This window comes from Globicephala melas, chromosome 12, assembly GCF_963455315.2.
Source record: "Globicephala melas chromosome 12, mGloMel1.2, whole genome shotgun sequence".
Taxonomy (NCBI): domain Eukaryota; kingdom Metazoa; phylum Chordata; class Mammalia; order Artiodactyla; family Delphinidae; genus Globicephala; species Globicephala melas.
In genome coordinates this window covers 71,753,216-71,773,734 of record NC_083325.1, presented here as the reverse complement: position 1 = coordinate 71,773,734, position 20,519 = coordinate 71,753,216, and the positions used below count along the sequence as shown (strand labels likewise).

At 41.3% G+C, this 20,519-nt stretch overlaps 1 protein-coding gene across 1 annotated transcript in view; it reads left to right on the top strand.

The window, feature by feature from the left end:
• FAM228B (family with sequence similarity 228 member B) overlaps window positions 1-17,057 on the top strand; it is a 40,219-nt gene extending 23,162 nt beyond the window's left edge. Inside the window, exons 7-9 of the mRNA XM_060309238.1 lie at window positions 6,547-6,654; window positions 15,312-15,380; window positions 16,923-17,057. Of these exons, the coding sequence (XP_060165221.1) occupies window positions 6,547-6,654; window positions 15,312-15,351 (148 nt within the window). The 3' untranslated portion in view covers window positions 15,352-15,380; window positions 16,923-17,057. The remainder of the gene's footprint in view (window positions 1-6,546; window positions 6,655-15,311; window positions 15,381-16,922) is intronic.
• The last annotated feature ends 3,462 nt before the right edge of the window (window positions 17,058-20,519 follow it).

Below are 20,519 nucleotides of genomic sequence, written 5' to 3'. Positions count from 1 at the left end.
ATTTTTCCTAAAATCCTCCATCTGCTCATTCATATTATTCATCTTTCCACTAGACTCTTTAACATATTAATCATAGTTATTTTAAGTTCCTCATTTGAGAGTTCCAGCTCAGGTTCATTCTGAATCTGGTTCTGTTGACTGCTTTATCTCTTGACAGTGGGATATTTTGTCTTGCTTTTTTTTGGCATGTCTTGTAAGTTTTAATTGAATGCTAGGCATTAGAGGTAGAATAGTACATAGTGAATATTTATGTCTAGAAATGAATATGCTTTTTCTTCTGTCAGGCATTAGCGTGGAGAATTGGGCTTACCTAGTCCGAAATTGAGCAGGGTTTAGGTATTATTATTGCTATTGTTACTTGCAATGCATCACAGACTTCAGATGCCTCTAGTGGTGGGCTTTTGTTACCTTGTGCTTAGGGTAGGGGCTGGGGTACCTGAGGGGTTTTCTCAGGTATTCCTGTGCCCTCCTCAGTTTTTGGCTATCCCTGCAAGGCTGCATCACAGAGGTGGAGGGAGTGAGGTGTCTCCATGGTCTTGCTTCATCCCAGAAGTATTCTTTTTTTTAAAAATTTATTTTAATTAATTAATTTATTTTTGGCTGTGTTGGGTCTTTGTTGCTGCGCGCGGGCCTTCTCTAGTTGGCAGCAAGTGGGGGCTACTCGTTGTCGTGATGCATGGGCTTCTCGTTACGGTGGCTTCTCTTGTTGCGGAGCATGGTCTCTAGAGTACAGGCTCAGTGGTTGTGGCGCACGGGCTTAGTTGCTCCGCGGCATGTGGGATCTTCCCAGACCAGGGCTCGAACCTGCGTCCCCTGCATTGGCAGGTGCATTCTTAACCACTGCACCACCAGGGGAGACCCCCCGCCAGAAGTATTCTGCTGTTGCTTGTTGGTAGGCTCAAAGAGGGAGGTAAAGGAATGTTCTCTGTTTTCTTTATCCTAGCCTCAGTTTTAGGCAAGCCCTATATACTTGAGCCTCAGGAGTAGGGTTTTCTTAGAGTTCCTTTCTCTTCTCCCTGTAGCACCCAAACACTATCTTATGTCTGTGGTTGTTCTTGGATGGTAGTTTCCTGCCCCTCTTCCAATAGTAGCATACCTCTGCTGGGTTTAAGTATAGGATTCTGGGCACAGGCAATTTCTTGCACCTCCTCCTGGGACAGAGGGTTTTTACTCCTATCCCTATCTTAGTAACAATAGAGCCTTAAGTCTGTCCTGGATATAAGAGGATTTCTCATCCCTCTTCCAGAGGTAGATAGAGTTTGCTTTTACTCCTCTCCCAAAAGCCCTAGATCTTTGCTTATCACCCTGGGGGAAAAAGAGTTTGCTTCCCTTACGCCAGCAGCTTAATGCTTTGCTTTGTAAGGGGGAAGGATCCAGGAAAGTGGGAAGGGCACTTGTTTACCTAGCACTGTCAATCTCTTCCTGCATATCTTTGCCACTGATGGGGGTTTTCTCTGGTTTTCTGCTCTGTGCCCAGTCTTTCTTGTTAGCACCTGGTGCAGGCCCATGGAAAAGAGCTTGCTCATGAGTGTAAACACTTCTTGTATGAGGTCTCCCCAGCTATTCCAAAATGACATGCTAGCCCACACTTGGCCTTTAAGCATTCATTAAAGTTTTAGCTGATATCTTTTGTTTTTAATTATTAGGCTTTATTTTTAAGAGCAGTTTTAAGTTTATCAAAAATTTAAGCAGAAAGAGAATTTCTGTATATTCTGTCCTCCCCATTCCCCACTTTAGTTTCCTCTATTAACATCTTGCATTAGTGTGGTACATCTGTTACATTTTGTGAACCAGTGTTGATTCATCCTTAAATGGAAACAGAACTCTAATAATTTTCTTATTTTTAAAAAAATTTGCTATAAATGGCACTGTAAATGTTACATAAACCAGAAATAAACCTTAAGACAGAATTCTGAAAGAATGGGCTTTCTACTTTTTTTCATTGTCTTTGAGAATCATAAGCCTAACTCTAGTAATTAGGTAGGGTCTGCCCAAACCAGGAATCTGTTCATGACAGATTTAACTCAGGTTGTATGTGAAGGTGATGATATTGAGAATATTGATTTTATAGTGAGCTAATAATGGGCACATGGTAGGTTCCAATTGCAGTATTTATTTTCCTCCTCAGGAAGGTTCTGGAGAGGACTAATATGGTAAGGAAAATGTTTTCTTTGGATGATTTTCTGGATTTTTCTCTGTGTATCACATTGCTCCACTCTCGTGGAGGCTAGTACGTTTGGGGAAGACTGGCTTATCTGAGCCCTTGTACTAAATATTAGTCTTTGTATATATCATATGTAAATATCTTATATATTAATACTTTTAATATCTCTTTCATATTTTCCATCACCTTTGGTAATTTCTTTGGATATATTTTCCAGTTTATTATTCTTTTTTTACTGTGTTGAATATTAAAATGTTAATTTCTGAAATTTTCTCCCCTTACCCACCCCATATGCTTCTTCATTCCTGATAGGCTCTTCTTGTTTTCTAGTCTTGGTGATTGGATAATTTATTTCTTTAAACATTTTATATATTGCCATTCTACATTCTATATTTGATCATTCCAAATTCTGTATTTTGGGGGGATGCTAATAAATCTTTTGTTTTTCTCTGCTGATTCTCATTTATAATGGTTTGCTTTCTCGTATGCTTGGTGAATTTTATTTGTGAGTTCAATTTATCTTTGGGTGTACTATTGGCCTAAATTGGGGAAACTTTTCTATCTACACAGATGATTTGCTTCTGTTTCTGCCTCTGCCAGTAGCTGGGATGCCATCAACCTGGGCCTAACCAGCTCCCTTCAAATGTCTAGGCTCAGTGTGGCAGTCTCAAGTGTAGTGTCCCCACCTTACAGCTGGCATAGACAGGGCTCAGTATTCTGTTAGCTCTGTTATTGGCATCTGCCCTCAGGGATTATTATCTGTTATTCCACCTGCCCTTGCTGCCCACCATTATGGCCGTAAGTTCCCACACCTCTAGCGTCTACTACATTTGTGTGTGTGTTTTTTTCTTAAAGACCCTCTCCTTCTCTTGTAAGACTAGTGACACCTCAAAGGGTACATTCTATCCAGGGTCTAGTTGTTTGAAGTAAATGGATTCCCTCAAAGCAGTGAATTTCAAATTGTGAATTTCAAAATATACAGTAACAGCTTGTAAAGACACCAAGGCGTACATAGGCATGGATAGTCTTAAGGGTCTCAACTTCCAGATTCTGAAGTCTATATGTACTCTTTCCAAAAGTTGATCTGCCTGAGAACAAGCCTGCATTCATATGACTTCTTATCCCACTTTTTAAAAGAGAGGCATATCTTTCAACCTGGTTATAAAAAATTTTAAGGTACCAAATAAAGGGACAAATAAAAATACTGGCTTTTGAGAGACTTCCTTTAATGATGAAGCAAGAAAACTTAACCAACAGGTCTTTCTGTATTTCCCTGTCATATATATTTTATTTTACTTTAATTAACTGATTAATTGATTGATTTAAAGGCATGCTACAGAATCAGGGTACTTGGTCTGTGTTGGGTTGCTTTGAATTTGGAGTAGCTAAAGCTGTATAATTTAGTGATGCTTCTTTTATTTTATTTAATTTATTTTTAAATTTTATATATATATATTTATTTTTGGCTGCGTTGGGTCTTCATTGCTGCGTGCAGGCTTTCTCTAGTTGCTCAGTAGTTGTGACGCACGGCTTAGTTGCTCTACAGCATGTGGGATCTTCCCAGACCAGGGCTCGAACCCGTGTCCCCTGCATTGTCAGGCAGATTCTTAACCACTGCACCACCAGGGAAGTCCTGATGCTTCTTTTAAATATAGCTGGAATGTTTTCTGGTACTGTCAGAATTTCAAAATATAATAGCTATAATCCTCTGATAACAGTTTTTTGTGATTGTTTTCAGATTTAGTGTGCTTTATTTAATATGGTGGTTAAAATATATTTTATCACATAGTATCCTAAAATTTTCATTGCTTGTAAGGCCAATACTCATTTTATCTTAATGAATATTTGATATTTTAAAAAATCTATTAAGATACAAACTTATTTAAACTTGCAATGAAAAATTATAGGTGTCACCTTTAAAATGTTCAAGGGGTTATGTGGTTTTTCAAAACTCTTTTAAGGAGCATATAAACAAAACTGCTTGAAGATCACTGCCTCAGAGCTGCTAGTCAGCCATTACTATATACAGTATATTTTTTGTTCATATATATACATATATATATATATATATCTTTACATGTACTGTAATTACCTTGAGGATAGTAATTGAGTGGCATAAAGTGCTTGTTTCATGGACTAATGAAGTAATGAGCAGGGAGAGGGGGAGGCCAAAGACCCTGCTATATAAATCTAGGTCACTGGAAGATTGGAGGTGCTATCAGCAGAAGATGGAACATAGGAGGAGCAGATTCAGAAATGCAATTGATGAGTTCAGTTTTGTTCATACTGAGTTTTATATACTGGTAGTCCTTTCAAGTAAAGATGTATTACAGGTTGTTGGAAAAGTGAGGCAACAGCTCAAGAGAGAAGGGGATTTGAGGTTGGAGAACTAAATTAAAGAGTTGTTCACTTTGGAAATGAGAGTAAAAGCATAAGAATGGATTAGATAGGCTGAGGAGAGAATACTGGGAAAAAGAAAAATACTGAGATGAAAGGTTGTGCTATAAAGTTTAGGAGGTGGGAAGAAGAAAAGGAGACAGAAGAAGCAGTCTGTGATTTGCCACAGATATCAGGAGAGGAAAGGGTGACAAGAAGGATCAGGCACTGTGCCAAATACAGAGAACTGAGAGGAAGCCATTGGATTCCTTGACTAAGGACATTCCTGTCCCTACTTTTGGTTTGCTCTGAGCAGGAGAGGTAGTTGAGAAGTCTAATCCGATAATACTCTTCTCATCCAACCTTTTCATTATTGTTTGGTACCCTTAGTATTTACTCTCATCTCAAGGTTCTGCCCCAGGATAGCTTTGCCTAAGAATGTTCCTGCAGACAAATGGGCCACTGCATTAGTCCTTCTCAGATATATTAACACAGGAAACCCTTTTTTCCCTCTTGTTAGTAGTGCTTTATACCCTAATCTAAATGTTTGCCATACCGATTTCTTTTACTCAAAACATATTTCAAAATCCACATTCTCTAGGAATATTCATTCTGACTAAATCAGGATCAGACTGATCCTTTCCATTAATTCTTTTTTTTTTTTTTTTTTTTTTTGCGGTACGCGGGCCTCTCACTGTTGTGGCCTCTCCCGTTGCGGAGCCTCAGCGGCCATGGCTCACGGGCCTAGCTGCTCCGCAGCATGTGGGATCTTCCCGGACCGGGGCATGAACCCGTGTCCCCTGCATCGGCAGGCGGGCTCTCAACCACTGCGCCACCAGGGAAGCCCTCCATTAATTCTTTGTGTGGCTATTTGCATGCTAGGTGTACTGGGTGTGTTAGTTACGATAATGGCTCTTGGTTTCAGACAACTGAAGCCACCCCAGAAAAGGATTCATTTATTGAGGACTTAACACTGCTCATGAAATCATTGGGAGGTCTTAAGAAACAGGGCTGAATTTCAGAAATAACTCCCAAAATTACAGTGTAGAATTGGCTGGCCAAGGGATGTGTTGTTTCTACTATGATCAGGAAACTGCTGAATCAGGAAGCTGCTGCTCCAGTGGTTGGCTTAGAACCCCACCAGGTCTGCTGTAATCTGTGCCAACAAAATGGATGCTCCTCACAGGGCCAGTATCACCCTTCCAACCAACTCTTTTTTTAAGATTTATTTATTATTTATTTATTTAATTAATTTATTTTTGGCTACGTTGGGTCTTAGTTGCGGCACACAGGACCTTTCCTTGCGGCGCACTAGCTCTTCGTTGTGGTGCGTGGGCTTCTCTCTAGCTGTGGCCTGTGGGTTTTCTGTTCTCTAGTTGTGGCACGCTGGCTCCAGGGCGTGTGGGCTCTGTAGTTGTGGCGCGCGTTTTCCAGAGCGCGTGGGCTCTAGTTGAGGTGCGCCAGCTCAGTAGTTGTAGTGTGTGGGCTTAGTTGCCCAGCAGCGTGTGGGATCTTAGTTCCGTGAGCGGGGATCGAACTCGCGTCCCCTGAGTTGTAAGGTGGATTCTTTACCACTGGACTACCAGGGAAGTCCCCCAACCATCTCTTGACTGGGGCAAGACTAGAGGGGTCTAAGGCACCTGCCTGCCACCTTATGGCAAAGGAGACTGGGAAATGGGTTGTTTGGATTCTTTCTTAGGAAAAGCATTTTACGTTTATGCTTGTAAATGACAATCTCTGGAGCTTCTTTTTACATTTAGAGTATAAGCTGTAGGGTATAGGGAATACTTTAAACTTTGCCTAGCTGATTCTAGGGTCTCAGTAAATAGTAAACCAGTCTCTATCATAGTTTCAGCAATTCTGAAACACCCAAGAATGCACACCAGTTTGAAGTAATGATATTTTGGACAATATACGTAGCAGTCAATGTATAACAATGATTTCTGTATAAATGCAAGCTAATATTGTTTTCAGGACATCCTCTCACACCTGTTATCTTATTAAAGGTTAAAAGTAAAAGTGAATTTTAACGAAAGTAGTTTTGACTTGAAACCCTCTGCAAAAACTCCTCATCTTCTGGAATCCCAGGAAGAAGAAAAAGCAGTTGTTTACAAGTAAGCCTATTATTCCATAGCTTTGTTCTTCTTTCATTTAACATGCTTGGCTGTGTTTTCATCCCCTGCCATCATTTTAAGTTGCTGGGGTCGGTGCCAAGGAATACACCAGACTCTTGTGGCTGGACATCAGGCATTTCCCACCACTGGGAAAGGAGGCAACTTTCCTCAGCTTTTTCTGGTTTTAAAGAACAAACAGCTGACACATTCAGAAATAACAAGCATAGACATAGAAAAAAGTTGTTAACAACTCATACTAAAGTTAAAGGTTAGGAGGTTTTTAATTGAATTGGAGCGGTAAAAATGGAATTTTGGACTAGTTCTGGTGGGTAGTAGCTGTTACAATATTGTACCCAGAGTGAAGAGAGGTTATAAGCAGAAAAGTGGTACATACTACTGTGTGTGTAACATGGCGAATCATCTCAATTTACTAGTTAATGGAATTAAAAGTAAGAGATTTCTCTACATAGTTACATAACTGGTTAAGTATCTGATTAAAAGTAATGAGATCCATCAGACATTGTTTTCTTGGGTTTTTTTTACTTCTTTTTTTTTGAATTTTATTTTATTGTTTTATACAGCAGGTTCTTATTAGTTATCTATTTTATACATATTAGTGTATATATGTCAATTCCAATCTCCCAATTCATCCCCCCCCCCCACGCACACACTTCCCCCCCTTGGTGTCCATATGTTTGTTCTCTACATCTGTGTCTCAATTTCTGCCTTGCAAACCGGTTCATCTGTACCATTTTTCTAGATTCCACATATATGTGTTAATATTCGATATTTGTTTTTCTCTTTCTGACTTCACTCTGTATGACAGACTCTAGGTCCATCCACGTCTCTACAAATGACACAATTTTGTTCCTTTTTATGGCGGAGTAATATTCCATTGTATATATGTACCACATCTTCTTTATCCATTCGTCTGTCAGTGGGCAGTTAGGTTGATTCCATGACCTGGCTATTATAAATAGTGTTTCAGTGAACATTGGGGTGCATATGTCCTTTTGAATTATGGTTTTCTCTGGGTGTATGCCCCTCAGACATTGTTGAAGGGAATGTAAAATGGTGCAGCAACTTTGGAAAACAGTTTGTCAGTTTCTCAAAAAGTTAAACATTAAATTACCAAGTGACCAGCAATTTAACTCCTAGGTTTCTATCCAGGAGAAATGGAAATATATGGCCACATAAAGGCTTGTGTATGAGTGGGTGTACATGGCACCATTATTCATAATAGCCCAAAAGTGGAAACCACCCAGATGTTCATAAAGTGGTGAATGGATAAACAAAATGTGGTGCATCCATACATGGAATATTATTTGGAAATTAAGAGGAAAAGAAGTACTTACACTTGCTATACAACACGGATGAACTTCAAAACTATTATACTCAGTGAAAGAATACAATCACAATTTTTATTCTATTTATATTTAAATGTAATGTTCAGCAAAAGCAAATCTATAGAGACAGGAAGTTGATTATTGGTTGCCTGGGGCTGGAGTTGGGAATGGAGAGTGACTGTAAGTGAGCATGAGGTTTTGGACTGATAGAAATGTTCTAAAACTAGATCATGGTGGTGGTTACACAACTCTAGAGATACACTAAAAATCATTGATTTGTGCATTTAAAATGGGTGAATTTTATGGTGCATAAATTATATCGTAGTAAAACTTGATAATAATAAAAAAAAGAACCTAGCAAGGCAGAAGATAAGTGAGCTTACATGATGTTTAGGAGGTTGGCTTACAGTTAGTTCTCTGTTCCTAAAAAGCTCGAAAGTAAGCTGCAGTAGTTTCCCTTTCCTCATTCTGAATAAACTCAGAATTTGTTGAATAAATACAACGTGGCAGAAGCCAGAGGGCTCTTAGAGATGCTTGATTCTGACATGTCCTGCAGAGAGGACAACTGGTTGCCTCATGAGGGTCTTTTTAGTGATTTAAAGTAGAAACAGATAACTGTTAGAGATGGTGCTCGCCATTGTGGACTTCTCAGTGTTTTTGAGGTGTGGTTTAACACTTTGCTGCTTTTTTGAATGGGAGCTGAAGTTGAGGGATAATAGGAAGTATTGAAATTAAGCCCTATTCACTTGGTAGCTGAAATCCTTAAAAGATGGAATGCTTTAGCATCACTCTTTTCTGTTAGGCTCCAAAAGAGTAATAAGTTCCTCTGCAATCTGTAACTGCCATGGTCTCATACATATTTGTATGAGTCAGGTTTTAGGATAATAAACATCTTAATCCTATTTAATTTTTATATATTGTATAAAAGGAGAGGTTTTGTCCTTTAATGTCTTTTATAGCAGAGTGTGACTCAGATATGAAGGAGAATATTGCATTGTTGGAGTACCTAGGGGCTTAAACTAGAGGCTTAAATTCATGAGCTCCCCCTGGAGGAAGGAGGAAGATTATATTTTCTTCCATGAATTAGGGAAGCATACCAATTACAGCATCGAGGTGGAAGAGGCATGTTTGTCTTTGGTAGAGTTAGACCTTCCCAGGGAAGCCACAGTGGACACCTCTGTGAGGGGCTCATATATGCCAGAGAACCCTCACTCAGCTATTTGATTAAGCAGCAATGAAATTTCAGATGAAAATATTACTAGAGCAAGGTAATGCTATTTATTTGGGTTTATTTTTCATAAAAATGTGTAAATTCATATAGAACTCATCAGCTTCAAATTTAAATAAAATATTAAATGCTACAATTGAGTTGATAGGAGAATTTTTTCCTTTCTGGTTCCTCCCTCTGGAAACACAGGGTCATCCTTTCTGGAAAAAGAACCTCTATGTTATCAGGAAGGATAGAATCCAAGTCCCAAAGAGGCCAACTCTAAAGGGCACTTTTCTTCCTTGAACTTTCTTGAGCTAGGAGGCAGACAGGGATGAGGACCAGGATGCGGTGAGAGCCGGTGTAGTTCCATCTTGTAATACACAAGGCAGCAATTGCTGATACCAAAATCTGAGCTGCTGGGAACAACTTCTCTGTATGGCAGTCTTCCCGGAAGACAGGAAGCAGTGGGCCACCCTCCCTACCCTCTCCCCCTGCCAAAAGGGAGTGAGTAGAAGAAACTGAGGCAGGTTTCCTTGGTTCAGAGGGAATGAAGAGAGTTGCCCCTGGCAGCTGCACAATAGAGGTGTCCTCTAGAAGGTGGACTGTAGGATTTCCCTAGCTCCCTCTCCTGATTTTGCCCTTCTTCCATCCCTCCACCATCTCTACCATCTCTCTACCACATTTACCAGTTACCACACTCAAGCCAGGCCCCAAATTTTGTTCCCCTTAATTTAGCCAAGAAAGGCAAAAATTTTCAAAAGGACCATATACTGAGTTTTTAAGTAAAGTTTAAAAAGTAAAAGTCCCCAAATGTAAAATGTATAGGAATGTAGTTGTTCACAGATTTCTCATCCTAAGGTGACTTTGGTTAAACTTGGTGCCATTTGACTTGTCTAGGCTAGCCTACTGCTTCCCGGTCTAGGGGCCACTTCCCTTCAGTTCTCTTCTCTACACCCTGTGTCCCGAGTCTCTGGAGTGTAGCTTCTGTTAGGAGTGGATTTGAAGGAGAAGTCACAGCCTATCCTCCCTATCTCCCAATTAGAAATCAATAGGGAAATGATTTGTTTGTCTGAGTCTATAGTCAATCTATCATACTTCTTTTCTGACTCTGTTTCCCCACTCCTAAAGGATAAGGGGGCTACTTTTTTTTAACTCACGGTAAATGTATTAAGATTTAATTTTGTGGTTTCACTCCTTTTACGGTCATGTTTTAGTATCCTCCCATGTGCTTGCTTGCTTTCTTCCTCAAATTTTAACAAGAACCTTCTCTGAACCAGGCAGTGTTTGAAAGGCTGGAGACTAGAGGTAAACAAGACAGATAAATCTCTGATCTCAAGGAGCTCACATTTTGATGGGAGACAGACAATAAACAGGCAAATATATATCACTTGAGCTAGTAATTGCAATGAGGAAAATAAAACAGGAAGTTGCTGGAGAACTACCCAACCAAACAGGTTTAAATGGACAGTGAGGAAAAACAATACAATAAGTTGCTTTGTAATCATACCTTACACACCCTTCTTATGTACTGTACTGGTTATGGGTCTCTTGATATAACCAGCCCCAAACAGGATTATTCTTTTTTTTTTGGCTACACCACATGGCATGTGGGATCTTAGTTCCCCTACCAGGGATTGAATCCGTGGCCCCTGAAGTGGAAGCACGGAGTCTTAACCACTGGACCACCAGGGAAGTCCCAAGGATTAGTCTTAATTTTGCACTCTGCCCCTCTTCCTGCCAAATTTCTCTTAGTTCAGTGAATAGGACTGTAATCCAAAAAGGACCCCTAGGATAAAAGTCTAGAAGTCATTTTTTATTTCTTGCTTTCACTCAGTTCGCATGTCTTATAGGTAATGAGCTCTGTTAGCTCGTTCACTTCTCAATTCTTCACTACTACCACTGGTTCAAGCCTCTGTGATCTTACCTGGCCTATTGCATTAGCCTCCTAACTCATTTTCCTGCTTCTGCTCTCGCCCCTGTATAATCAGTTCCCCATGCAGCACCATATTCTTTTAAAAGTGTTAATTAGATCAGAATTCTCCCCTACTCAAAACCTTCTAATGGCCTCCCCTCACACTTTGAATTTTATTCTAACTCCTTATCATGGCCTCTAACCTCCTATACGATTGGGCACCTGCCTCCTCCCCACCTGTATCACCTGCCTTTCTTTCCACGCTCACTATGTTCCTTTTCTTGTTGTGTGAACGCGTCAACCTCACCCCCATCTCAGGCTTTTGCCTCTACCAGTCCATCTGCCTGGAACACTCCTTCCACAGATCTCTCCATGTCTCATTTTCTCAGGTCACTCAGAATTCTGCACAAACATCATCTCTCCAGAGAAGCCTTCTCTGACTTCTCTACTTAAAATACTCTACCTCATCCATTCCTCCACCCTCCCACTTCCTTTACCTGTGGAGAGGTAGGATCCACGACTTGAGGTCAGGACAATCCATCATTACAAGAGGAAGGAAGGCAGAGGGCATAGCCATAGATGAAACCAGCTTGGTGAATTTTGTGAAGGAAGATTGTTTACTTCTGTTTAATTTGTTTCCTCACATAAGTCAGAAGGTCATCCATCAGCTGATAGTGAAGGCGGACAGAGATTCAGAGGTTTGAAAAGAGAAGGGAAGAAGGGAACCTAGTATTTTATAAATCACAATAATCCTAGTGTAAATTAGCACTCCAGGCATATTGACATCAGAAAGCAGGACCATAGGGGTCCCTCAAATCATATCACACATCAGTGCTCTACCCCACCTATAATAGGGTTGGCTCTGTCCCGGAAGCTCCTTGTTTCTGAATCCAGATAGAGTGAGGAGAGGCTGAGTCAGGAGCTTTAGGTGGGGACCCTGCCTCCAAGTCACTTAGCGCCAACAGGAGGGCTAGGTTTCAGGGAGATCAGCTCAGCTAAAGCAGAGGAATTCTTTCTGCTCTTGTAAGCCCCTCATCCCTGTATCAATTACACTTTTCTGTCATTTTCAAAAGATTTTAGCAACCAAGGAGCACACACCCTGAGCCTTGGCTGGTAAAAGAGGACACAAAAGAAGGCTGCTTCAAAGGAAGCCATCTGCCAGCAGGAATCATTCAGGATGAGGAGCAAGAAAGGCGCTCAAGAATTGTTCTGTGTCTAAGAAGAGCATCTGCAATAAACTTCATCTTTGAGTCCAGTGTCTGTATGATCATTAAGAAATGACAGTACTGTATATTGACAGTTACTGCAAATGTATTTCCCCAGGAGTTAAGAAATGTTGCCTGAAAGATACAATAAAAATACTAATAGCTACCTTACTTAGCACCCATCTCAGTTCACTTGCTCTTTCCCTAAATTGTCAGGCACCCTTAAAATCCACACCCACATATTCTCCCCAGGTTTCTCCAGCAGTCTTTAGAAAATTTAAAAATTCATTTTGATTACCCACGTGCTGATTCTGAGTCTGCAAAGTTACAAAAATTCATTTTGATTACCCCTCTGGCTCATGTTGAGTTTGACTCCTAGTCACAGAAGACTTAGGACCTGGAGCATAGGAGGAGAGACTTTTGTTTTCCTTAGGCAAAAGGGGCACTAAAAATCAATCCTCGCTTCTTCTTCTTGCCCTGGATCATACAGATAAATGGTAAGTTCTCTTTAGGATTAATTTACATGACCTAAATTTATATATATGTATATTTTAAACTAAAACCTGGGGTGGTGTCGTATTGGACGGTTGAAGGCCTGGCGGACGTCGCACGGAGAGGCCGGGGTGGCGGCGAGCCCGAGTGGTGGCGGGGGGTGGTGGTGGTGGGGGCGGCTCCTTCCTTTCTGTGCCCCCTGTGGAGAGAGGTGTAGGGGGCTTGCGGGAAGAGGGGCTGGGGTCTAAGCGTAGTGCTTTAATTTGTTTTTAGAGGAGCTCCCCTTCCCCTCCCAGAACAGTGAGTCGCCGTGCCACCGGCCCCAGAGCGCCCTGAGCGCAGAGCCCGAGGTGGGGAGCAGAAGGCAGCCCAGGCCTGTGACCACCCACGGTGGCCCCTCGGCGATGTGGCCCAGGGGGGCCCAGCCCCGGGCAGACCCTGAGGCGTTGCCTGATTGGGTCCTTAAGGCCACGGGTCGGGGAGCCTAATCACCCCCTTTTTGAAACAGGTTTAGGGGACCCGAGGATTTATTTTTTGTTTATTTTACTTACCGAGTCTATTAAGTGGCAGAGCAAGGATACACTGCTTTCTGAATTTGAAAGACCTCACTTTTTCAACTGTAATCACCTATCTCCTCAATTTACTCTTTCTTCCTTCGGGGATTCTGTTATTTATGGCTGCCACGAAAATGTCCAACTATGATAAACATTTTGGGCCAGAACAATTAAAGTGGCCAGAACCCGAGTCAGTTGCTTTGATGGAGGTAAAATAATGTGGCATTTGGGGGCCGCCTTTGGGTGGTGGGACATAAATCCCTTGAAATTAGGATCTGTTGTGTCTTAATCACAGTTGTTTTCCCCAGAACTAGAACAGCGCCTGGCATAAACTTGGCTCTCAAAGAATTCGCCGAATGGGAATGGCCAGGGATCGCATTTGGCCCAGGGTGGTTGTAGTGTTTCCCGTGGTCGCCGCAGCATCAGGACAGCAACAGGGCGGGCTGTGGGTAAACAGCAGTCCCTGAGCTGCCCTGCGGGAGAGGTGGTGAAAGCCAGGTCTGGGCTTGCCAGTGAATTCTTGATACTCCGGGGTCTGGTAAAGCAATGATTTTCTCATAAAGTTTCATTATTTTATAGAGAGAAGCTCTAGGATATTTCTTCTGTTTTACCCCTTTTACTGTGGTGGCAGTAAGAGTGGCGAGAGAGTGTGTGTGTGTGCGTGTGCGTGTGTGCGCACACACAATCACCAAGAAGGAGCTATCAAAAACTATTTCCTTAAACGAAGAAAAAGTGGTTCAAAAATCTGACATACACCCAATAGTGTGTATAACATTTGCTAATAATGTTAATAGGATGGCTAAAAAAATGTGATTTCTCAAGATGATTGTCGGTGTATGTTTCTACTTCAGATAAATTGATTTATTCTAAATTTGTGTTGTATTAGGGGAAAACATTTAATTGTTTTACATGATTTTTCAATTTCCGTCTTAAAATAAGTGTAAGAAGGCTTTATTTTAAAGCAAGAGTCTGTTTACATTATCAAGAGGGTTGTATTTTGGAGAAGACCCTAGTTAGCTGTCTGAATATCATTTTAGATTTCATGTGAAGCTGTTAAATATACCGGTAAAAATACAACTGTCCGTTTTGAGATTTCTCTTATTCACAGATTTGGTATTTGAGTTTGAGGTTTAGTTTATTTTGATGCACTCGTTGTGGCAGAACTGAAAGATGAGCCAGAGATTGAATAACATAGTTTTAAGAACCTGTATCACTTTACACTAGATAATTCTATTAGGTAACAGAATTTCTCTTCCAGATGCTGAATTTTTATTGCCTTTCCACTTGTCCTTACTTAGTTCTGTAAGAGTAAAAGCTGGAAGATCAGTTCATAGTGATCCAAATGAAAAGCCCTAAAGTAAGGATTTAAGTGCATCAGCTTTACCCAAGCTCATAATGGAAACAGCAAGTCCCTAGATGTAAGACCATCTTGGTCCTCAGCCAGGAGTTCCCAGCTAATTGGCTCTGGACCCGTTGAACTAAATCAAACTTCTGTAGTTTTGACTTATAAATAGGTTTTAACTTATAAAGAGACCTAGCAGAAGTCAGGAAACTTCAAGGGCTTTTAAAACACACCTACAGACTGCCTATAAAGAGGCTTCATTTTATAGAGGATCCCTTTAATTAGTAAGCTTTCTTGGTGCTTTAAAAATAATGGTGTGATGTAAGGGATTTGATTCAAAATAATCTGGGTGGGGGGCAGGGGAGTGAGTAGGGATTTGGATGAAATAAGATCGACTCTGAGTTGATCATTGTTGAACCTGGGTGATGGGTTCGTGGAGAATTGTGTTTGAAAATTTCCATAATAAAAAGTTACAAAATATGTTTTGAGGTACAGATGTTAGATTTACACTCAAACTATTGGTAAAATACACTGTATTTTGTCACTGGTTTGTTTCTTCAGGATCTAAATGCTAATATTTAATTCTGTAATTTTAGGCATTGGCTAGAGAAGACATTGATGAAGCTGTATACGTGATATTATTTAGAGAAAATTATGTTGCAAAGGTAAGAGTTGGCTACAGAGAGTGGATTCCAAGTGTGTTCTAGGTAAGCAAGAGTGATACAGAGCAGTGTGGCCAAGAAGATGTTACCATGTCAGAGAGATTCATTTTTCTGGGAGAACGAACCTCCTCTGAATCACCCATTCATACTACATAGATCTGAGATTGTGCCATCTCCTTGCAGAATCACTAGGAGGTTGGGAGTCCCAGATCTATCCTTAAGGGATCTGAGAGATTGTTCTAACTGCTCCCCGTCTTTGTCCTGTTACTGAATAGAAATTCTTTCCTAAAATCTACCCCTCTCTCATATGTTCCTACATCACAGTGGGAATATGTAAAGCCACAAGAGATGAATTAGTATTTAAGGATAATGACCAATCAGTACTGATCGTCACTATGGAATTAATAAATTTAAGGACGTTTTCATCTCAATGAGAGGGATTGAAATTTGGTGTATAATACGTTAACATTTGTACTGTGGCTTATAATTTATAAAGGAAGTTTATATATATTCTCATTTGAGCATCAAAAGAGGTAGGTGGGTTTACCCTCCTTTATAAAAGAGAGAGAGGTGCTGATGCAAGTCTAGGCTCTTTTTCTTCTACCACTTTTATCACAGTCTTTACTGATAATGAAGGCTGGAGACATGGAATGGTGACCAGGGAATGCTTTGAATTCTTAAAAAGAAGCAGGAGTTTTCTTAGTTAGGAGTGGTTTGGATGTGGTTTAATCTGGAGGCACAGTTGTGGTGTAGAACTGTTCATGGGTTCTTTCTGCTCTGTGCTCTCAGGTTCTCTTTCTGAAATTTACACTGTTCTTCAAATATCTTATTCTATGACTTTGCAGCCTGAATGTGCTGAGAGCTGAGGAGTGGGAACAAGTGTTCTCCCCCCGCCCCGCCCCGCTTATTCAAATGAAAATAAATGGAAAACTTCTTTTTTAAAAAATAAATTTATTTATTTAATTTATTTTTTTGGCTGAGCTGGGTCTCTGTTGCTGCACGCGGGCTTTCTCTAGTTGTGGCGAGCGGGGCCTACTCTTCATCGCGGCGCGTGGGCTTCTCATTGCGGCGGCTTCTCTTGTTGCTGAGCACGGGCTCTGGGCACGTGGGCTTGAGTAGTTGTGGCACACGGGCTCAGTAGTTGTGGCATGTGGGCTCAGCAGTTGTGGCTCACGGGCCCAGTTGCTCCACGGCATGTGGGATCCTCCCAGACCAGGGCTTGAACCCGTATCCCCTGCATCGGCAGGCGGACTCTAAACCACTGCACCACAGGGAAGCCCAAAATTCAGTTTTTTTTTTTTTTTGCGATACGTGGGCCTCTCACAGTTGTGGTCTCTCCCGTTGCGGAGCACCAGGCTCCGGACGCGCAGGCTCAGCAGCCATGGCTCACGGGCGCAGCCGCTCCGCGGCATGTGGGATCTTCCCGGACCGGGGCACAGACCCACGTCCCCTGCATCGACAGGCGGACTCTCAACCACTGCGCCACCAGGGAAGCCTGGAAAACTTCTTAATAATTTGTTTTCCTTGTTTGTATTACTTCCTTAGAGATTGGATACGTATTTTCAACATCTGGATGTTTTTAAGGAAAGAAGAAAAGAGTTGTTACATAAAAAATGGACTGAAAATGTTGCAAAGCCTCTTCAGCAGAGAATTATGGAAAAAGTAATTTCATATAAAGGGTTGGAAAAAACAAGAGAATTCTGAATATTTTTTAAAGCACACAAATAAAACGGTATGAGAATTTTTTTTTTTTTTGGCAGCTTTAGAATCACTGGAGCATGGGGTTTTTATTTTTATTTATTTTATTTATTTTGGCCATGCCACAAGACATGTAGTATGTGGGATCTTAGTTTCCCAGCTAGGGATGGAACCCATGCCCCCTGCAGTGGAAGCACGGAGTCTTCACCACTGGACCACCAGGGAAATCCCATGAGAGTTTTTTTTTTAATGAAGCATTATTTGAAAAGTTGGGTCAGCATTTTTATTTATGCAGAGAGTCTCAGATTTATTTTTGTATTTAAGATGAATTCATGGAACTGTGATACAACCTACTGCATTTTTAAACCTGAAATTCCAGGTAGAGGGAATAGAAGTGTTGATTTGGAACTAGATTTATCAGGAATGCTTTTAGGTAAATGTTAATAGAATAACAGTGGCTTAAACCATAAGAACATTTATTGGTTAATAAGAAATAGAGGGATAGGTGGTCTCATGGTGGGTTCTGGCGGCATAACAATGTCATTAATTATCCAGGTTTTTTCCTGTTGTTCTATTCTGCTATCCTGAATATTTTCAGTTTCTGCCCGTCACCCTCACATTTGAAAGCACATTTGGTTGCTTACAGCTCCAGGTATTAGGTCTGTGTTCAAGGCAGGAAGAAAGGGTGAGAAATGATGCCAGGGGGTCCTTTTCTTACACCTCATCTCATCCTTTGTGATCAGGAAGCAAAAAGAGTCCCCAGAAGCTCCTAGCAGATTTCCCCTCAGGTCTCATTGGCCATAACTGGGTCACATGCCAAGTCCTAGCTAAAAGCAGAGCCAGGAAAGAGTGTGTGCCTTTCCAGTCTCTCTAATAGGTTGTGGGCAGAGGAGAAGCGGTTTCCATGGCTGTTGAGTTAGTCAACCATGAGGTGAAGGGATCACCAGTTTATACCCTCTGTTATTCAGTTTGGTTTTACAAAACAAGAACAAAATTTTGGCTTCTTCTATGGAAGAGTTTTCTATTTTAACTTTGAGATCAGGACCCTCTTTTGACATTAAGGTCCACCTAAATTTCCAGGTATTTAGCAGAGATCTAGAGTAGTTTGACTGGAATGTTAGAGTATTTAGGTATATTTACTGAGCAAAATTTCTGGACGTGTATGTTAACTACTTCTTCCTAAATGCCCTAAGAGACAGAGCTCAAGGTTGAATCCAGGTCACTTTGAAACCAAAGTGCAACGTCTTACAAGTATGCCCAGAAATGTGATCACACAAGTGTAGGATGGGGAAGCCATGCCTTAGAAAAGCCATGTGTTGAAGTCTAAGTGATTTAAAATGACAGTAAATTCAGTGTGAGTCAGCCGTGTGAGCTGGCTTCCAAGAAACCATCTGAGTTCTTAGGCTGTATTGAGAGGCGGTGCTTCGAGTGGGAAGCATCAGGCCCAACCTGTCCACCTGGGGATAGTCACCAGTTACAGAACCTTTAGAAGAGGGTGGAGCTGGACAACACTTCACAGGAGGAAAAGTGGAAAGAAATACAGCATATTTAGCCCAAGGCAGAGACGATACAAGAGGAAATGAAACCTTTAAGTACATATTGTAAAAGGCTGACATGTGGATGAAGAGTAGTTGTGTTTTGTGTTGCTTCACGGGGAGAACTGGCAGTGACAAGGCAGACTTCAGCTCTGTCTTAAGGACAAGCTTTCTGGTGGTTAGAATGACCAAGAATGGAGCAGAAGGTTCTCAAACAAGGCTAGTGGATGACATGAGACTAAAGCTGGATGATTACTTCTCCCAGAAGGTGGTGGACTCTCACTGCAATCTCAATTACTTCTGAGATTTCTTCCAACCCTTTGAATCTATGATTTTATATAAGAAATGGAATAAAGTATTTGGCTTTTTTGAATCTTGCAAAAACAAGAAATATACTAAAGCACGTTTAAATGTAATGCTTTGCTCTTAAGTGTACTTATTTTTTTTTAAAGGAAATTATATTTGGAGACTTATGATCCTGAAGTATACAATCCTTTTTATATGAGAAAAAAGGACTCAAATTATGGAAAGGTAAGTAAGTTTCTTACGTTTACCTATTTATTCTTAGAAGCTCTGGGGTTGGGGAAAACCTGGTCACTTTAGAAGTCTCATAGTTATTCTGCATTCATTAAAAAAAAATTCACAAAAGCATTTCCTCTGAGTTTTAGATTAGGAACCCAAAGTAATTTCGACTGCTTGGGAATTGACATTGTGAAAAAGGCACTTGCATGTGTGTGATAATTCGTCCATTCATTCATTCATCCACCCACTCACATTCAGCAAACTCGAAGCCCAGGAGGTAGGGGAAGGTAAGTGGACAGTGAGTGTGATGAGAGTGTCACAGAACCAGCGCCGGGAGAGCTCCTTTCTAGGGGAGGTGAAAGGAGGGATGCAAGAAAGGCCGCCCAGGGAGCCAGTAGTTGAACTTGTAATGAGTCTTCACATTTTAAACCAACAATATAGGCTTTAAAATTGTGAGATGTAGGTTTCAGGTTTTTTACTCCTGTGTAACAAAAGTGACCATCTGATAATACTATTCATTAAAAAAACGTGTGTGGCTCTGAAGAGAAAAGTGGTTTCTTTTGCTTCTCCCGAAAACCAAGGCAAATCATGGTTGTGAAGATAGGAAGGTTCTTTTGGCTCTGGGGGACTCACTGTATTGTGTTGGGCAGTCATTATGCTGTCTCCTCATTCAGTGGATGTTGTCCTTGCAAATTTGCAAGGGTCAAGGTCAAGTGTGTGGGGAAGTAAACAAGGGGAAATAGTCCCTCTGTCTAAAGCCTATACTTAGGATGGGGGAGGAGAAAATCACCTTCCTCCACGACCTCTGTAGCTGGTCCCTGACCCTCAGCACACTGATGTTCTCCTGCCCCGCGGTTCTCATGGGCCCTTAGAGACCAGTGGTCAGCCCCCAAGGGGGCGCTCTTCCTCCCAAGCCGGCTTAGGGCTCTGCCTTGTGCTCCTAAAGCACCCGAGCTGACGCCTCTCATGACAAGGTGGTCGTTGTCTATGACTTGTCTGTTCTAGACTGAGAGATCCCCAAGGACAGGACCTTGCTGGGTTGCAGCACGCAGTCGCATTAGCAGATATTTGTTGACTGATGCAGTGATACTGTAGAACTCTGAACAGGAGTATGTGTCTTCTCTTTGGGTGGCCCTTGCTCCATTCAGCCACTTAAGGCTCAGTGAAATATCCTAGTGTGAGGCAGGTGGCATTTACGCTTCCCTTGCTCTGTATGACATTATTCCTGGGTCCTTATTCTCAGCCGAGTTGGTATAGAGTAAGGCCACACTCGAATGCTTCAGACAGATTTAAAATGCTTAATACAAACTGTACTTGCGTCCTCAAAGAGTCATGTTCTCGCAGGTTATGGTCCCACCGTTCTGTGATCCTCTGTTTAGAAGACAGC